Raw genomic sequence first — 20,147 nt, 5'->3', positions numbered from 1 at the left:
TTTTAAGCCACCAAGATTGTGGTCATTTGTTACAGCAACCATGAGAAACATACAGTGTGTTTTTTTAAAAATCAAATAGTGGAAGGGTTTTTAATGAAAAGATATATAAACAACATGCTTATGCTGTCATCTTTTAAAATTTTATCATTTTTTAAATTTATTTATTTGGCTGCATCAGATCTTCCTTGCAGCATGCGGGATCTGTAGTTGCAGCATATGAACTCTTAGTTGCGGCAGGCATGTGGGATCTAGTTCCCTGACGAGGGATCAAACCCAGGCCCCCTGCATTGGGAGCACGGAGTCTTAACCACTGGACCACCAGGGAAGTCCCTAAAAATGTATCATGTTTAGATATTATCTATTGACCTTTGACTCTAAGAGATGATGGTTTATTTAGCTGCCTTTGGTCGCTCCCTCCCAATTACTGTTAGTTTTTTCACTGTCTTTAGTTTACTATTAATTACTCTTACAACTCAGAATACTGCATTATCAAATCTCAGGTGCCATCTATTATAAGATGCACCATTATTTTATATTCCACTAAGGAAAACAACATGCCAATTATACTTGTAGGGTATCCTCAAGGGTAAGGAGTATCCCGGTTTCAAATATATTAAAGGTTGAAAAGATGTGAGCTTTTACAATCTGTGAAATACAAAAATATACAAGAATCTCTTTTTCAAGCTCCATCAACTTCAGACCTGACCATCTCTTAACTCACCATTATGTGGAATGAAGATACAAGTGCCCCTGCTTGAACTTTTTGGCACTTCGAGCTTTACTTTTACATTGTTAATATTAATATTTACATTGTTTTACACTTTGGTGATTGACTTTAAAGCTGAAAACCAATAACTGGCCTTTATATTACTATAATGTTATAAACATAGTTTCCTTCAGAGCCAAGCAGTGTACTAGGATACGTTTCTTTCTCTGTGGATTCATTTCTTTCTCTAGGATCCCTTTGCTACTTAATGGCCAGCCCTTGGTTCAGACTGTTCATTTCCCATCCCCTGATCTAGAAGAATAAATTCTGACCCTCGTATCTTGGAACAAGAGTCAAGATTTTGGGACTTCCCTGGCGGTCCAGTGGTTAAGACTTCGCCTTCCAGTGCAGGGGGTGTGGGTTCAATCCCTGGTCAGAGAGCTAAGATCCCACATGCCTCGGGGCCAAAACCCAAAACATAAAGCAGAAGCAGTATTGTAACAAATTCAATAAAGACTTTAAAAATGGTCCATACCAAAAAAAATAAACTTTAAAAAATAAAAAAAAAATTTTTAAAGAGTCAAGATTTCAACTTGGAAGGTTTTGAATAATATAGATTTAAATGACTGTGACATGGATCACATAAGACCAAAATAAACACCTGAAAATCTAAAATTCTTGAGACATGGTCAGTGTGGGTTATCTTAGGGCACGAGGAGGAAACCAGTCCGCTGAAGTTGCATTTCTCCATTTCTTGGGTAAATCAAGTAAGACAGAACAGAGAAATGTCTTTCATCCAACCACACATTTCTGGGTCAAAGGTGGCCTTTTAACTCCAAAAATAGAATTCTTCCCAACCTCCACTTCCTGCTGACAAGAAGTGTGAACCCTTCGATTTCTAGCTGTGAAAGGATGCGATTCATGGGACTTTTTTTTCAACCACCAAAATGAAATCCTGGGTAAAGAAGCTTAAAAGGAGTCAGTAACAATTGTTGGAATATTGCCAATGTTTAAGGCTGCCGAGTGGAAAATTCTACAGATCAGACCCAGGTCTGATTCCAAGAAATAATTCAAATTTTAAAATGAAATATACTGCATAATAATATTTTCTTATTCATACTATCTTTTTTTTTTTTTCCAACTCAAATCTAATTCTGAGAAACTGATAAATTGGCATTGCCTTTAGAATTATCCATTTGAAAATCTAGGAAATCAAGCCAGGACATAAGGTTCATCACTCACTTAACCCAAACAGCCATATTTATGGTTCATTTTCATACCTAAACCAATAAGAACTCACTCACTTTATCCAGCTGTAACAATGAAAGTCAATTTGGAGTTTTAAATGACCTGATACAATAGGATCTTCTTTTGTTGTCCCTCATCAAGACTTGACTTATGATTTCATGCTGGTTTCCTTTTTTCCAGATCTAGAAAATAACAGAATCAGAGTCTGTGGCTAGGAGGCTTGTAACTCTTCTCTGCTCCCTTCTCTCTTACTGTCCTCTGCCTCTCGTGTCTTTGAGGACAGACACTCTTCACAGGAACAGGGTGACACATAAGAAACTGGCCATTCTCCCTCTTGTTGCTACAGGCTTGTATCTGCAGGGAAAACACTCTGAGATTCTCAAAGATTTTACGTAAATGTTATTGGGTTTCCTATAAATATTATATATATAAGTACAATATTGTCTCTATTCCAAAAGATTGAACTCTTGGTTTCAGAAGTCTGTTTTTCAGTTATTTACTTGATTACTTCGTTATTTAATACATGCTTTGCAGCAAACGATCTGTGCTAGGTCATCAAGTGAAAATTCAATCAGCAGTTAAGTGAGCAAAGGATGCTGTATTTTCAGTTTTATGCTTTAAGATGATGCTTTTGTGTAAGCTAAAAGTTTCGTCTCATTTTCCCAAAAGTATACCATTCTCTTCCAACATGGCTTATGGATTAAACTCCAAATTTAATTAAGACAGAAAAGAACCTTTCATGGAAATAGTATACATGCTTGATTGGGTGGGAAACTCCCTTTATATGTAATATTCTCAGGCCTGCACTCAGTGTCTCCTGTTACTTTGCAAAGACAGACGTATCACAAATGGCCACTGAATACAGCTGTATGGACTTAGCTGAATGATTTTCATTTTTCTGGAGAACAAAACGTTTGTGTGTTAACTTTCCATTGTCTGTTCATAGCTGGACACACAGATCGGCAAGGATGCCACCTGTTGCTCCCTGCTGACTGAAGCACAGCAGCTGGGGGGTTTAAGAGTTAACCATATTTTGCTCACTTCTTGGGGCCCTCCAGCTGGTTCAACACTACGGAAACATATGCGCATATCGACAGGGGTTTAAGAGGAGAGGGCAGAGGGATTTATTCAGCGATGGAAACACACATCCCAAAATGAGGAGTTAATATTAGCCCTGGCATTTGTCACGGGAGCATCAGCAGAAACCTCCCACACCCTCTTCAGCTGTTTTTTTACTTCACCCTTTGCAACAGATTATTATAGAACTCACTAACAAGCTTCTAGATAGCACACCAGTTGATTTAAACTTTCCATACAAAGCACTCCTCCCTTGAGACTTGGTCTGTCTACATCTACCCTCGTATTACCTGGTTCAGGGATATTCCTCTTTAAAAAGAAAAAAAAATCACTGCGTTTTTTCCTAATTAGGAAAGTAATTACTGCATGTTCATGGGTAAATTGTGAAAAACATAGAAAAGTCTAAAGAAGAAAATTTAAATCACCAGTAATTCTGCCATGCAGAAATAACTACTGCTGCTATTTTAGTATCATCTATGAAGTTGTGATGGAAAGCAAGTCCCATAATTTGGTTTTCTCACTTAATATACTATGAGCAATTTCCCAGGAACACAAAACTTCATGCAGTCACTCTAAAACTGTTTTTGTTGGCATTTTGGTAGTTTTCAGGGGTTTTTTTTATTGTAATTTGTGCTGCGATGAGTATCCTATAATAAATACATGTTGGCATTTCAGATTATTTCCTTAGGATAAACTTGGAATAGGGAAGGGGTGACCAGGAAAGAGTGTGCCGGCAAAGTGAAAAGCAAGTGAAAGCCAGGAACTGTGAGCAGGGCCGAGGAGTACCTGGAAATAGTTGAGTAGGTCTGGAGCCCGGAACAGGAGAGTCAAGCAGATCACAGAGATAGCGGCAACAGTTTGGACTTGTTCCTGAGAGCAGGGAGGAGCTCAAGGAGAGCTTCAAGCCAGAGATCAGATTTGTAACTTACATGTTTATATCTTTGTAAGATCATTCTGGTTGCAGCTTGAAGAGTGGAAGGGAGGCAGGGAGACCGGAAGGGAAGCTGTTACAGTGATTTGGGTGAGATTCGATGGAAGTGTGGGTAGTGGAGGGGTCGTAAGGATGAAAGGAGAGACATGGTGTGAGAAAGAGGGTGGAGTCTAGGAGCATCTGCAGGCTTCTCAGGTGGGTGGTTGTACAATAAACGGACCAAGAGGAGATGCCCAGGAGGCAGCTGAATCTAAGGCTGGGGATTCAGATGGGCTATAGGTATAGATTTGGGAGTTATCAGCATATAGAAATGAAGCCATACACATGGAGGAAGAGGGGAGAGGTGGGGAGAAGAGGACGGGAAAGTTAAGGAGCAGGAAGACGAGAACGTGCTGGACCACGGAGGCCACGTAAGAGGGGGTTCTAAAGCCACCACATCAGGCACTTCAGGGACATCAAGGGACAGGAGCGAAGGTAGAAAACCAACTATTGACTGAATTCATTGACCTGGAACGCCCAGGGAAGCAAGCCACCATAATGAAGGCTGGCTTCTTAAAGAGGATCTCTCTCATTCATTTCGTACCACCGTGCAAAATAACCTTAGTGTGGATAAAGGTAAATAGAATTGTTTTACACCCAGTAATGGGAGCAGGGGGGCTCAGCTCTGCTGTGACAGAATGAACACACCAGTCTCTACGTATTCTAAGATGCACATAGAATTTTTAGTGAGATCATCTACCCAATACTGGTTCTCCTGGACTTTGAATAATCCCCCATTTATGCTTCTTAGATTAATCCGAATACCCCACTATGGGCACCTCTTTTAAGGCCGTGGGTCACCACAAGGGGTTGGGACTATACTGTTTCATCTGCTACAGTCTCTTAATTTCTGGGTTTGTGTCACTGAGTAGGCCCTATTAGTAGCAGATATAAACTTGTGTAGAGGTTCCAAAGAAGGCAGATCCTGTCTGGTTAAAAGAGAAAAGAAAGATGGAGATCAGAAGAGTGTTCAGAGAAACATTCATATTTTTATCATTCCTTTGTCTCTGGTACTTGTTTCAGAGAATTGTCTTCTCGCTGCTTAAACTAGATGTCGTCCATGGCATTCTCAGTAGCCATAATGGAGCCAGGGACGGTGCAGGGTAGGGCCTTGAGAGTCTTCTTACCCTATAGGAGCATGATGGATTAGATCAGAGCAGATCAGATTAGATGGAGCAGATCAGCTCTGTGATGGCGCTTTGCAGCCACATGATGATGTAGCCATTAAGAGCAAGTGTAAGCTTTACGTTCAGTGGCCTCTAAGATAGTACCATGTTGTGATTCCTGACACTACTGTTGAAACATGAATTTTTCCTGTTCAGTAAGCAAACAGTATGAAAAATAATAACTGGTGCTTAATAGTCTAGAAGCTGCAATGTTGTCCCAGTCACTCTTGTCCACATTTCAGCGTTATTTTCTGTGTATATATTGAATTCACTTCCCCATGCTGGTCATGCTCGTCAGGTGTTAGAATAATCTAGCTTCTCCTAGTATCCATCATGATGCATGCACGTGGCCTTTTTGTTTGATTAATACAGAAGGTGGTTAATGCTGAGCCAGGTTTAGAAAACTGGGGATTGATATCTCCAAATGCTGAGCTGATCTCCTGTTTTTCAGGAAAAACAATGACCTTTGTAGAATCTTTTTCCAGCAACATTCTTATTTGCCCTTCATCAAGGTTTATTTAGTATTGCACAGTAAGCTCACACTATAAATCAGAGCTCTTTCAGATGAAGCGACCAGTTTAAACCCCAAATCGAATATCCTGGAAGGAACTCACAGAGTTGGAGGACCCTGGGGGCTTAAGCACTAGAAGCGAGACCCTTGTTTCTTCCCGTAGCCGGACTCTCTCGGCCCCACTCCCCCAGTCTCTGTGTGTTGGCTTCATTCTGCCTTACTCCAGGCTTCTTCTACGCGGGGGAAAACGTGGCCATGGGCAGCTCCAGGCTTGAATTATGCCAGCATAGCAACTTACAGGAAAGAGAAAATCTTTCCTACTTCAAAAGCTATGAATCCCAAGGAAGGGCCACTCTGTATCACATGACCTCCATCCAGGCTCAAGCCCTGAGGCTGGGGAGTGTGGTCCTGGCCTGGGCACCACTGCCTGTGGCTGGAGTTGGGGTAGATCGGCTCTTGGAGGCCTGGAAAGATGTCTCTCATTATTGTCCCAGCGTGTCCTGATGAGTCACAATGAAATTATTATTATATTCTTGGCATGAAGCTAACAGTCTGTATTTGTTTCTACCCCTCATTAGTATCATGTTTTATATTTCCTTATGCGGTACATTATTATATCATAGGTTGGGACACAATTACTGTAACTTAAAAAGCGCTTTCACATACATTATCACATTCAATTGTCTTTAATAAGCCAAGCCATTTGTAAATATACTAACCCTATTTTACAGATGGACAAAAAGACTTAAAACCAAAGGCCACGGAGGCAGGAGAATTGGGGGCTTGACGAGCACACATCTTCTGGCTCCTTTGCTAGTTCCTCTTGGGTTCAGTGCCTTAAGACATCTGCCACCTGTATCTTTGTCTGGTTTAGGTCTTTGTCTTTGTTTCTCCCTGGAGAAAGGAGACTGTGCCCACTGCAGCTGGCCCTCGAACAACACGGGGGTTAGGGGTGCAACCCTCCCCACAGTCGAAAATCCAGGTAGATATAGTCGGCCCTCCATATACCTTGTTCCTTTGTACCCACAGATTCAACCAACCTCAGATGGTGGAATACTGCTGTATTTACCATGGAAACGAATCTGTGTGTAAGGGGACCAGCGCGGTTCAAAGCTGTGTTGTTTAGGGCCCACTGTACTTTTCCTGCAAAGCCTCACACAGCCTCCTCTGTGCCGACCTCCCCCTCCTCCTCCAGCGCCGCGGATACTGTGCATGTTTAGTAGGTGGCACTGACTGGAAATGAATTGGGGGTTTAAGACGTTATCGTTCAAGGGTCGGTCCAACTGGGAGCCCGGGGCTGTGGCCCCAGCCACAGTGAGGGGACTGGTCCCCACGTCTGTGGACCCGTGGGGAGTCAGCACAGGGCCTCCTCCGTGGCCGGGAGCCTGTCTCTGGAGAGCCTCTGGTATTGCTGCCGGGACCATGGAGAGAGTGATCGTCCCTGCCCCCGGGCATTTCTCACCTCCTGTGCCCCTTCGTCTTCCCTTGGAGAGACCATAGAAACACCATAGCCTCCTAAGCTGGAAGCCGTTCCCTAAGCTAAATGACACCCACCCCACCCCCAAATGCCACAGGAGCCCAAAGATCGCACCCACCCAAAGCGGCACCCGTACTACCCGTGCTGGCCGCGGCCACAAAGCGCACCCAGAAATCAGATGCCCCTGTAGTCCTCTTTTTAAAAATAAATCACCACCCAGGAGGATACCACTTATCCCTAGGGAAGAGTTTTAAGATGGAACAGGAAAAGGGTCAGGGCTTCCTTCACCCCGTATTCTCCCTGAGGGAGCAGCTTCTTAGAGGTGCAGGCAGGTCCTTCCCTTCCCTTGTTCTGAGGCGTGTGTTCCTCTCCCCGCTGACCAGGATGTACACACCTCAAAGGGAAGCCTCTCCTCATCTTCCTCTGCTTCCCTCCTTGTCTCCATCGTGTGTCCGCGATGCCTTCTTGGGCTCTCCCCGCTTAAGCTGGGGGAGATGGTCCCACACTTCTTTTTTTCGATTCACAGCTGCCTGTTCCAATTTGCGGTGAATGACTCTAGAGGTGGCCTAACGCTGCAAAGCTAGATAAGAGCAGTTGCTGATTCACATCCAGGAGGGGTAGGTGTGTGTATGTGTGTGTTCCTTCCGAATTTTGATACTGGCTCTGCGTAGTGAATATAATACTGTGAAATGCTTGTTCTCTCTTATTGCTCCCGCCCTTACAATGCTTGTTGGAACTGAGTCAGAAGTCTTATCAACTGGCCCATCTACCTAAACTGTAGCTTAGTTTCTCATTGCTGCTGTAACAGATAACCACAGACTTGGTGGCTCACCAGTGGTCCCCAACCTTTTGGGCACCAGGGACTGGTTTCGTGGACGACTGTTCTTCCATGGGCGGTAATGCGAGCGCTGGGGAGTGGCAGGTGGAGCTTTGCTCGCAGGCCGGCTGCTCACCGTCTGCTGTGCGGCTGCAGAGCAGCACCGGTCTGCGGCCTGGGGGTTGGGGACCCCTGGCTTGAACAACAGAAATCTGTTTTCTCACAGTACTGCAGGTCAGTAGGCCGAAAGCAGTCAAAATCAGTATCGCTGATTTGCTTTTGGACTAAAGGCAAGGGGTTAGCGGGACTGTGCTCCTTCCGGACGCCCTAAGGAGAATCTGCTCCTTGCCTCCTCGAGCTTCTGGGGCAACCGGCGCCCCTTGGCTTGTGGCCGCATCCTTCCAGCCTCTGCCTCCCTGATCCTTCTCTTCTGTCCGTGTCGAATCTCCCTCTGCCTCCCTCTTACAAGGACACCTGTGATTGCCCTTAGAATCCACCTGGATAATTCAGGATCCTCTCCCTATCTCGGGATCCTTATGTAATCACATCTGCAATGTCCTTTCTTGCAATATAATGTTACAGTCACAGGTCCCAGGGGTCAGGATGTGGCTGTCTTTTGCGGGGCTGTTCTTCAGCCTACCCTCTGCCCATCCCCATAATTCCCACACGCATACCCCCAAGTTCTATGGAAGGGTTAGCTACCCTCCCTTTTGACTTCCTGAATCTGAGGAGACCAGCTTCCCAGCACTGCCCTTGTGCTTGTTATCTTTGTACTTTCTGCCATCTGCAGAAGCCACGGGGTCCTGGGTGTCTCGCAGCCAGCCCTCCAGAGGGCAGAGGACGTTAAACGTGTCCTCCAGTCAGGACACCTTCTTCCCCCAAACCTGGTGGGCCAGGACAGGCACAAGCCTTAAACTGGGTAGACCCCAAACAGGCCAGTTTTGTTACCATGAGAATCAAGTTGTTTTGCGTTTGCTTAGCTTTGACTCGTGCGGGGAACGTCTTGCCTCTGCCTGTCTGACGGGGCATCTTTAGAATGTCAAGCCAGCAAGGGTAGGAAGCAGATCCTTGACCCCTGGCCCACGGTGCCTGGCAATATCTCAACAGACTAGACACCCAGTCACCACTCATCTTGCCCACACCCCTCGGATAGCCACGCGGGCCCCCCACCCTGCTGTGGTGGGCCACCACCAGCCAGTTATCTCACCAGCATACAGGGTGGATCTGGAGGCACCAGACACGGCTTCAGATGCCACTAGTGTCATTCTGAAGCCCTGCGTTTGGATGGAGGTCTTGTTCCTGTGACGTTTTTTCAGGCAAAAAGTTGAATCCCACGCCAAATACTGTGTTACAGTTACAAGAGGCATGTGCTGTCATCGTAAACACCATGTATACCGCTGCATAAAGGTACCACGTGATGGTGAGGGCTGGGGAAAGACGCCCGTTGTGAAAAGGTGAGAAATGATCCTATGAAGAGTCGCCGTGGAGAAGCCAGCGGTGGTGCTGTCCGGCACTGCTGATAACTGCGGGCTCTGGCATCAGCTCCTATCTGCCAGAAGCAGAAAGTTGGGGGTGGGGAGAAGAAGGGACTTCGTGGGGACCGTATGTGACAGAACACTTCCTCTCCACTGCAAGAATTCTCTCAAAAGGAAATGGAAAGCAGTTCCAGGTGGTCAATGGAAGATTTTTCTTGGTTGGAAACCTCTGCTATCTCCTCATCAAGAAGAACTATGCCTGGGGCTTCCCTGGTGGAGCAGTGGTTAAGAATCCTCCTGGGGCTTCCCTGGTGGCGCAGTGGTTGAGAGTCCACCTGCCGATGCAGGGTACATGGGTTCATGCCCCGGTCTGGGAGGATCCCACATGCCGCGGAGCGGCTAGGCCCGTGAGCCATGGCCGCTGAGCCTGTGCATCCGGAGCCTGTGCTCCACAACGGGAGAGGCCACAACAGTGAGAGGCCCACATACCGCAAAAAAAAAAAAAAAAAAGAATCCTCCTGCCAATGCAGGGGACACGGGTTCGAGCCCTGGTCCGGGAAGATCCCACGTGCCACAGAGCAACTAAGCCCGTGCGCCACAACTGCTGAGCCTGCGAGCCACAACTACTGAAGCCCGCGCGCCTAGAGCCCATGCTCTGCAACCACAGAAGCCACCGCAATGAGAAGCCCGCGCACCGCAACAAAGAGTAGCCCCCGCTCGCCACAACTAGAGAGAGCCCACGCGCAGCAAGGAAGACCTAACACAGCCAAAAAAAAGAGAAGAACTATGCCTTGAAAATAGGGGTCCGGACTTACCAGCCCACAAAAAACAAAGGCTTCATGCAGGAGAATGACCAGGAGACAAAGGAAAAGTCTCTAGCTCCTTCCAATTATCCAGCCCTGGTTTCCATGTTTCCTTAATGTATTTCTCTTAGACACGGACACTATCCAGGTGTCTACAGCGTCACCTTTTCATACCTGTAAGCACAATTGAAGAGTTTTTTCAAACCCAGAATTCACAAAGGACTTGATCTGAATCGATACAGTGATGAACTAGAGGCTTAGAGAATGGGTTTCAGGAGCAGGGCTGGATACAGTCTGAAAACTGTACGGGAGGGAGGAAAGAAAGAGGGAGCGCCTGGTGAGTCTGCAACATCATTCAGCAAATACGTACAGACCACCTACTGTGTGCTGGGCCAGACACTGGGCTAGGGAGTGGAGAGACAACAGAGAACCAGACCCCAACCCTGCCCAGGAGTTTACAGTCTAGTTGTGGGGAGGGCATACTGGATGAGTAAACAGGCGATGACAATCCAATGTGTTAAGTACGTTGAAGAGACAGTCAGCCTTGTCCTGAAGGATCCGAAAAGGCTCCCAAAAGTGATGCTGATGTTGAGAGTCAAATGACAAATAGAAGTTGGTCTGGAAAATGGACCAAGAGCCTTCCAGGCAGGAACAGCATGTGCAAAAAGGCCTGAAGGCAAAAGCATCATGGCAGATGGGTGTATGTGGCTGAAACCAATAGACTAACAGCTGCCTGACCCAGAGAGATGGGGAGGGAAGTGTCTCAGGGGGAGAAAAGATGGTGAGAAGCGGGAGGAAGCATGTGGTCCAGCCCAGCTCTCCCCCCAGCTGAGTAACCCAGCCTCCTGTACATTTTAGCTGTTGTCACTGAAGGGAGGCTCCCCGCAGGCCAGAAGGCTGCTTCATTCATCCTCTCTGCTTTCTTCCTGAGACCCCAAGAGACAGTGGCCCCCTTTCTCAAATTGGAAAGCTTAGAGGGAGGGCCTTAAGGAAGCTGTCAGAACCAGAGCCCACCGCAGTATCTCTCGTCTCAGACCTGATAGTTCTGGGGCAGAGAAATTGGAGTCCTAGAAGCTGAAATACATCTTCCTTTCTAGCAGGGTTCTGGATTCATCCCTAATCTGGAGCAGCTTATCGGATGCACAGCTCAGGTGTCACACCTAAGACACCAGGGGAAAAAAGTTCTTGGGATCACCTGAAAAAAAGGCACAGGGACTTTTAGAAATCACCTGATAAGAAATGTCAAGTAATGCTGACTGGAAATCAAACCACAGCAGCTGCTTTCCACAGCTGCATGCCATGTGGTGACCGTGTTTGAAGACTTTGACTAAATGAGGCTAAAAATAACCAGGAATGTAAAACCCTTCAGGAGTCAGGTCTCTAAGTGAGGTAGCCCAAGAAATCCACATGGGTATGAGGATGGGCAAGGGAAAGGAGAGAGGGGAGGTTTGTCTTTGAGCCACTGGATCAGTGGTCAGAGGATTATCACCTGAGAGGTCGAAGAAATAACACTGCTGGACCCCAGGAGCCTGCTGTTCCCCTTTCATATTAATTGGTTCAACGTTGTGGTACCCATTTTATAGATGGTGAAAAATGTATGGTGCCACCTGAACTCTTTCAGACTGAGGATTCCTAATCTCAGCTCTAATCCAAGTCCAGTTGACTTCCTACGGAAAACAAGAGTAATGAAATGTAGAAATGTCACCTCCTCCTCGTTTCCATCCTACACCTCGGCCCTGGTAGCGTGGTGAGAGCTCGTGCCGCTCTGCTAAGAAGCAACCTTTTATTTAGTTGTGAAACTGAGACTGGGACTTTCTCTGCAGTGGAAGAAAGAGTAAGGTGACATCAGAAGGAAGCATGCTTCACCAAAGACAAAAGCAAAAGGATGCTTTTTATATTGTGGGAAACTCAAAAAGATATACTCATTTAGCCCCAAAGAAAATAGATATGCTTTCCCATACAGAGAAACCACCAATGAATATTTTTTACTGCATTTTTCTAGTAAGAAAAACGAATTTGTCCCCGGTTGTAGCAGCTCTGTAGTAATCATAATAATAGTAACCACAAATGCTTATTAAGTGTTTATACTCCAGACACTGTTGAGAAAGCTCTTTGCCACAGATCACGATTTTTTGATCTTCACAAAATCTATATGAGGGGTGATACTACCATTATCCCTATTTCATGATTAAGGAAACTGAGGCCTGGACAGGTTTAGAAATTTGCCCCCAGTCACACTGCCTGTCAGTGGAGAAGTTGGGGTTTGCTCCCACCAGACTCAACGATGCTTTAGTTCACTGCCTCAGGTTCTGTTATTTTGTCATAAAGGCTAAATAGACTGACTTCTAGAATCTTCTCCATTTCCTGTGAAGAGTTTTTCTGTTTTTCATTTGCATTTTGCTCTTTCATTATTGGTGATATCTGGTACTTTTACCCTTTCCTTTCCTCTTATAAACTAGATGAATGGACGCTGAGTTGGAAATCTGAGGTCTGGGTGACAGTTTCACTTCTGTCACTACCTACCTAAGTGATCTGGCCCAGTTCACAGCCTCTTTGGGCCTGGTTCCTCCTCTGGAAAATGAAAAAAAAAAAAAAAAAAAAAAAAAAAAATGAAGCTGTAGGATTGTAACAAAGGTCCACTCCTATGCTGAATACCCCCTTTTCTCTTTCCTCCTACCCCTCTTGTCCTCCCATCCCCCCATCTCTCTTCCTCCCTTCTCGTCCTGGCCACTAACAAGCCCTCAGGCCCTCCGTCCTCTGCGTCTGTGGTCTTCCGCCTTACACATGGCAGGCAGGCAGGCAGGGGATATGGTGTGAGAGCACACCCTTGTCAAGAAGCTTGGGGACACGGATAGTAAGGGGATGGACAAGCAGTGTGAGATAGCTCAGTGGAACGCTGGCCATCCTCAAAAGTGTAGGGTAAATCAGTCTTGGCTTTGGGACCTCTCTGCCTCTGCTCTGGTTTTTCCTTGGTCCCCATCATTAGTGTCCTTGTACTGCCCTTCGGCTTCATATCCCAGTCCTCTTTGTACCAGGTCATCCCATCCTCCTCCTATCGTGCCTCATCTGAGCATCACGTGGTACTTGTTCTGTATCCCGTTCCCTCAGGACTCTGCTGTCTGTTAAGGAAACAGTATGGCTCATCTTCCTAGTGTGTTCACTCAGCATCGCCTCCAAGCATATACAGTACTTTATCTCGTCTTTTTTGGCTGCATTGGGTCTTCGTTGCTGCGCACGGGGATTCTCTAGTTGTGGCGAGCGGGGGCTACTCTCCGTTGCGGTGCACGGGCTTCTCATTGCGGTGGCTTCTCTTGTTACGAAGCACGGGCTCTAGGCTTGCGGGCTTCAGTAGTCATGGAGCGTGGGCTCAGTAGTTGTGACGCACAGGCTTAGTTGCTCCACGGGATGTGGGATCTTCCCGGACCAGGGCTTCCTGTGTCTCCTGTATTGGCAGGCGGATTCTTAACCACTGTGCCAGAAGGGGAGTCTTTATCTCATCTTAAGAAACATCTAAAAATTAAGAAGTCCTTCAAGAAATTATGGTGGTTTTGGGCAGAATTCTTTCATTCTGACCACCAATGGAGGACATACTTTTGCTCCAAAGGCTTCCTAACCCTGAATCCAGTGCTTTCATGATTAGGAGAGAACACCAGGCCTCCCATGGTGAGATGGGAGTCAGGACGGCAAGTTGGGAGGATACCCCAGGAACAGAATTTATATGATAACTTTGTCATTTTTAGTTTTTCTTGTAACTACAGAACAAAAAATCATTTGTTCCTGAAGAATATGGACATTTAATTAGACATGAATATTTGAAATAGTCCGGAGAAACAGATTTACTTAATCCTGGTTGGCTGGTTAGGATTCCATGGACAAAGAAGCAATCACCAGCCATGTCTCAGCCAATTAAGGTTTTCCCAACTCATTTTAAATTATTGGGCATTCCTTTCACTAGTATCTATTTAATATTTAATATTCCTTGAAGCACAGGCTACCAAGCAAAGGAGCAGCTTATATGAGGCCATGAAAATTCCTCTCCCTTTAACTTCCTCAGAGTTCTTTCCAGTTTGTTGATGATTGTGTGGGAATCTGTGGGCCTTCATCACACAAAGTCAGCCCCTAAAGGGAGACTGCTCCAACGTTCACCATCAGAATACTCCTTTTAGACTGCAGAAACGGCGTGCATCGCCTGAGCCTTCTCATCCCTATTTTAGGTGTGTTTCTAAGGAGTAGGTTGTTTGTCATGGTTTGGGAGAACTTCACTGTCAGGATGCAGTGACACTAGGGGGAGGCACGCCCATCTGTCCCTAAGGGAGAGGTCCAGAGGGAATAAATAGCCTGCTGGCCAGAATGTTCTAGATGTTTCCCTGCTTAAAGCAGCCCTCAAGGTTAGAGCCTCTCTCAAGGCCGAGTTCTAGAATTCTCAGCTTCCAGAATGGAGGTTTGGTCTCTACGGTCAGTCCTTTAAAAGACAGTGTGTTATCTATAGGCCTTGCTGAGCAGAGGGGGCTCATTCCCTGCCCTGTGTTCTCAGCATCTTAGCCCTTCCATTCCCTGTTTATTCTCCAGCTGCCGGGAAGATGAGCTTTGCCAGTCATCTTTGACTATGATCAGGTCAGAATTCTGGGACACAAGAGTAATCGCAGTTTGCATTTCTCATTCTTATTCATGGTTTTTCTGTCCCTGGCTGTGGCAGGGTCTGGTTGAGAAGACTCCTCCTGTACCCTGGGATGCCAGCGTGGCTTCCCAGATGGTCCCCAACTACTTAGGACTCTTGCAGTAGACACAGTGCCTGTCCAGAAAGAGAGACCCAGTTGTATGGGTCAGGAAAGGGCCCTCCGTTCAGTCAGAGACGGCGCCCTCTCATTCCTGCGAATCCCACAGCTCGCAGAGCAGCTGGGAGCCAGCCCCTGCCAGCCCATGCTGCCCTGTCAACATGCCCGGTATTCATCAACATCCCTCTTTATTTTCTTACCAAGTATGATGCTCCAGACCCAGGCGATATGTGTCATACAGGGGGGACTTCACCTGGTGGATAAGAAGGCACCTGTTCCTGCCCATGCTCTGCTGAGTTTTCAAAAACTTCCCAGACACACCCGTTGGTCTTTGTTTGCCTTCACGGCGAGGCCTTAAGGCATCGTGCTCCCAGGATGTTTCTGGGCCCAGTCCCTCTTACACTCAGGAGGCTGGTCTCCGGAAGTCCTCTCTGCAGATTTCACTTGTGCACCGTGGCCAGCCATCGCCCTAGCCTGGGATGTGGCGAGTCCCATCATGGGCTCAGCAGTTGCAGCGATGATTAAGGCCAGTTTCTGCCCTCAGAGTACAGTTTCATGAGCTTTTCCCTGTTTGTGCTGAAATACAGTTTGAGAGAGAATACCATGGGGTGGGGCTTCAAGTACCCAAAAAAAAAAAAAAAAGGGTGCACAGATTGATTTTCTTTTTCTGGAGCAGGAATCTGAGCAGGAAAATTGTCACGTGTGGCAAACTGCTGCAGGATGGTTCCCGTGGGCCTTGGTCTTCAGGGTTTCCGCTAATCCTATTTCACATGTCTGCAGGCTAGCCCTTTCTCCTCCCTTTCCTTTTAACTATTTCTGGCTAATTCACAGCCCTGTTTTTTTTTAAAAAAAAACGGAAGGGAGGGAGGAAGGAAGGAAAGCAAGAGAGAAAGAAAGCCTATTTGCCCAAATACTCCGTTTCTTGATGTTTTTGTCTTAAACCAGTCACATACCCTTAGCTAACCCAAATCCTTATTCCCATTCCCTTTTAGCAACCCAGTGAGCTCATCAATATGCCAGCAGATGATCTAAGCCCCCAATTATCACCTTCTCTAGAAAGACAAACAAACAAAAACAGCCGGAAGGAGGGAGGGCGGATTGGAAGCGGGTGCACGATAAATGATGCATAAAACTACAGCCTAAAAGGGGCCCCCGCCACCCGGCCCCTCGGTGGGCAAGCGTGTGTGTGAGCACACATTTTCCACCCGCCGGCCGAAGCACCCCAGCTCCGGGCCGGCGGCGGCAGCGGCGGCATTTTAATGTCAGATGGAATCGCTAATGCCCGCGTTGCCATGGCGACCGCGGGAGCGGCGGAGCTAAAAGCCGCTGCCTGGGCCCGGCGCCGCCTCCCCCGCGGCAGCCCACCCGGGCGGTGCAGATTCGCTTTGTCTTGCTCGCTCCCCGCCTCCTCCCTCTCCCTCTCTCTTTCCTTTTTCATCCTCCCTCTCCCCCTCTTCCATCCTCCCTCCCCTCCCGGACTCCCTCTCCTTTGTTGCCCCGCCCCCACGCTCCCCGGCACCAGCCCTTCCCGAGCTGCCGCAGGTCCTGGACCCCTGGCCTCCGCTCCGCCGCAGGTGCCGGATCAAGCAGCCCGCGCTCCCCTCACCCGGAGGCATAGACAGGCCCGGGGCCCGTTTGTTATTCTTGGGGACCTTAATGCCTCACTTGAAACCAGTCTTTTAAAAAGAGGATTAAACAGATGTATATGTATGACTGATTCACTTTGTTATAAAGCAGAAACTAATAAAAAAATTAAAAAAATTAAATTAAATTAAAAAAATAAAAATAAAAAGAGGATTAAGAAAACAAGAAGTATTGTTCTTCCCACACCTGGACGTCTGCCCTTCGGCACATGGGCTGCCTCTCTGCCCCCGGCCCGCCGTGGTCACCCTGGCGTGAGAGGACCGGCCGAGGCCCCCCGCGGCCGCCCGCCGCTCCCCAGAGTGACTGGAGCTGACAGTCATGGAAATGCACGTGCCTCATCTGGCCTCAGAGAGAACGCAGCAGCTATGGCAGTTCCTCACCTAGATGGGGTTTGCTGCCCCCAGAGCAGAAATACCAGGGCTTCCAGGGCCTGAACTCCTGATTGGGGGCAGGGGGCGGGGGGGGGGGTAGTGTTCTCTGCTGCTATTAGCATCCACCTAAGCTGGTAATGAAGAGCACTGAGACCATAGTAATGACCCCCAACCCATAACCCTTGTGTCATCCATCTTTGATAGCCGCTCTAATGGCACTGGCTTAAGATGTCAGATTAGCTCACGGTCTAGCTGATGCCCTCATCTTCGAGGGGAAAAAAAAAAAAAGCAAAAGGAAAACAGATATGTGCCACTCTATTGGAGTGTCTGTAAAAAGGACACACCATGGTCTAATTAGATTTTTAAAATAAAAGGCATTTTCTAGACACCAACTGTATCCAACACATAGTTAGGTATTTGGCTTAACGCTCTGTTTTGGAATGACTTCTTCCATGTTCTGAAGGCTACACCTAGTATTTAAATGATGAAACACTGATTAATAGCCAGCACCCTTGGACCACTCTTACTTACCATGGTCTTGAGTCAGTTGGCTCTGCAGTATCATCTTGCTTCCATAACATACCATGGCCCCATCACTGTCATTCCTACATCTGAAATGAAAGGTACGCCTTTAAGATGGTTAAAGGCTGGGGTTTTGCTTTAGAGTCCCTGCCCCCCAATGAGTATACACATATATGTATGTATGTATTGGCTACATTCACACAGAACAGTGCCTGCACGGATGCACACACAGTAAGTGGAACTGCGGTTGCCTCTAGGGAACACTTTCCCCAAGAGTAGATGAGACTAGACTACACCCCCCACTGGTTCCAAAGCATTCTGCACTTTTTACGTTCAGAGCTCTTCCCAGAATTAGGGATAAACAGTGACAAACAGTGATGAGTGTGTAATTCATGTTTACGTACGTCTCCACGCCAGACTATAAGCTTGGTGAGGGCAGGAGCAACACTTGTCTTTTATGCCCCTGTATCTTCAAGGGCCAGCACACATTCAGGATTTAGTATGTATCTGTTGAATGAAGAGATGAGAAGTGGACAAGAAAGCGGGTGCTGATGGGGCCTGGGGGCTGTCCGGAGGGTGAGGAGGGGTGCCCATTTCCACGGTCCTCTTGTGAGCTTAGGGGCCCCACAGGGACTCCACCCTTCCTGTACAAAGTACCTCAATAAAGTTGTTCTAAGTAATTCTTGTGTAACTAGAATATGTCTGAAACTCATCATAATAAAAAGCTTGATGAATCAGTTAAATTGTCAAATAAGGGGAGCTCTGTCATTTGCCAAGCCAGTTCCTGAGCAGCTGACTGGAGCCCTTACCCAAGGCAAGGCAAGGCAGCCCTTCTTTCTGGTCCTTCCCAGGGAAGGTGACGCTTCGGTGTTCTGCAGCAAGGGCTCACAGGGGTACTGCCCAGGGCTTTAAAACACTAACAAGGGCTTCCCTGGTGGCGCAGCAGTTAAGAATCCGCCTGCCAATGCAGGGGACTCGGGTTCGAGCCCTGGTCCGGGAAGATCCCACATGCCGCGGGGCAACTGGGCCCGTGAGCCATGGCCGCTGAGCCTGCGTGTCCGGAGCCTGTGCTCCGCAACAAGAGAGGCCACGACAGTGAGAGGCCCGTGTACCACAATGAAGAGTGGCCCCTGCTCGCCACAACTAGAGAAAGCCCTCGCACAGAAACGAAGACCCAACACAGCCAAAAATAAATAAATTAAAATAAATAAATTAAAAAAAAAAAAACTAACAAACATCCAGGGGCCCACATGCAGACTGGCTGATCAGTCTCTCCAAGTAAGGACTGACCACTGCTTTTCAGATGCTCCTCTGACGATTCTGATGCTCAGTCAGGGTTAACAGTGTTGCTCTGTGGGCTCCCAGAAATGGAGGTAAAGGGGAAGCAAGAAACTCACCAAACCCAGAGATTCGGCTTCAGCTGTGAAGCTGATGCTGATACACTTTAGGCTGACCAAAGAGATGATTGGCTTCAGCCCACTTCAGGTTGTTTCAGCACTGCTCACAGAACCTCTCTTTGCCTTAAAAAGCCTGCGGGTCCCGTCCTTTGACAGCCGTTTAATACAAATCTGTAACTGTCTAATCAGGGCACGAACCATTTTTCAGACTTGCCCAGGCAGGAGTGACCTAAATATTACTCAGGGTGTCTGACTTCCAGCCCCAGAGGAAGAGTGTATTTGGTTTGTTTTTATGCTGCTGATGTTGAGCCAGTCATTCAAGGTCCCCATAGGGATGGCTGAATCATTCGATGCTATGAATTAGTTCTTTAGACCGAATGCAGTGGTGCAGTTATTATTGAATGAGTCACTTTTCAATAGCATCACCTGTACACTCAATCTAATTTGTTGTGCCATTTTTAATTGATGTGAGCTAAAATGAGCACAACCTGGAGGGTTTGGTGGGAGTGGCCCAGCCCATCTATACCGGCCAGGTATGAAGAGTAGATCTCTGGAAAACATGGCGGCAGATTTCTCTGCTCTCTCTCCCAGGTAACCCTGCAGGCAGTAAATAGAGCCTGTACTAGAAGCCACGAAAGCTGTAAACACACACAGCAGGGAAATCTGCCTAAATTGCCCAACAAGATATCAGGTGCAATTGACTTTCCACTAGAAGTGTGTCTGCCTGCAAGGTCAAGGCAAATTTGGCAAGAAGCCACATGGAGACACTTTACGTTGAAATCTCTTAGGAAACTGAGGACAGGGAAATGAAGGTTAGTCTTGGGCTCTCCGATCAAGTTAGTGATTGTGGAGAGAACAGGAACTCTTCAGGTCAAGCAGGAAAAGCACCAATGTGGCCTGGGCAAACCCACACTGTCTTTCCCAGCCAGCAAGCTCCAGCGTGGATCCAAACAACCCATTTCTGGGAACTTAAAATAAAAACTAAGATAGCAGTCGAATGGTCTCAAGTCCCCTACAGGGCCTTTGATGTGTATCCCAGCAGCAGCAGCATGGCGAATGGTTTCTGTAATGTGGGATTCCCGGGCAAGTGGGCCTGGACCACCGCCACTGGTTCCTCTCTCATTATAGGGCCAGAAATAGATGCCGCATCCCAGGAAAGGGGAAGTAAGGCTGCATGGAATGTTTCAT

At 47.2% G+C, this 20,147-nt stretch overlaps 1 protein-coding gene across 2 annotated transcripts in view; it reads left to right on the top strand.

The window, feature by feature from the left end:
• The window catches only part of MYO1D (myosin ID), a 348,475-nt gene that overhangs the window by 307,489 nt on the left and 20,839 nt on the right, over positions 1-20,147 (top strand). The window contains exon 22 of one of the 2 annotated variants that reach the window (XM_082603145.1): positions 16,018-16,165. The exons of the other annotated variant lie outside the window; for it this stretch is intronic. Coding sequence (XP_082459271.1) covers positions 16,018-16,057 — 40 coding nt within the window. The 3' untranslated portion in view covers positions 16,058-16,165. Of the gene's footprint in view, positions 1-16,017; positions 16,166-20,147 lie in introns of those variants that run through there. 2 annotated transcript variants of the gene reach the window in all.

This window comes from Mesoplodon mirus (genome assembly GCF_964341445.2).
Source record: "Mesoplodon mirus genome assembly, chromosome: 18".
NCBI classification, from domain to species: domain Eukaryota; kingdom Metazoa; phylum Chordata; class Mammalia; order Artiodactyla; family Ziphiidae; genus Mesoplodon; species Mesoplodon mirus.
The sequence above is the reverse complement of the archived record's forward strand: the minus strand, read 5'-3'. Positions and strand labels throughout refer to the sequence as shown.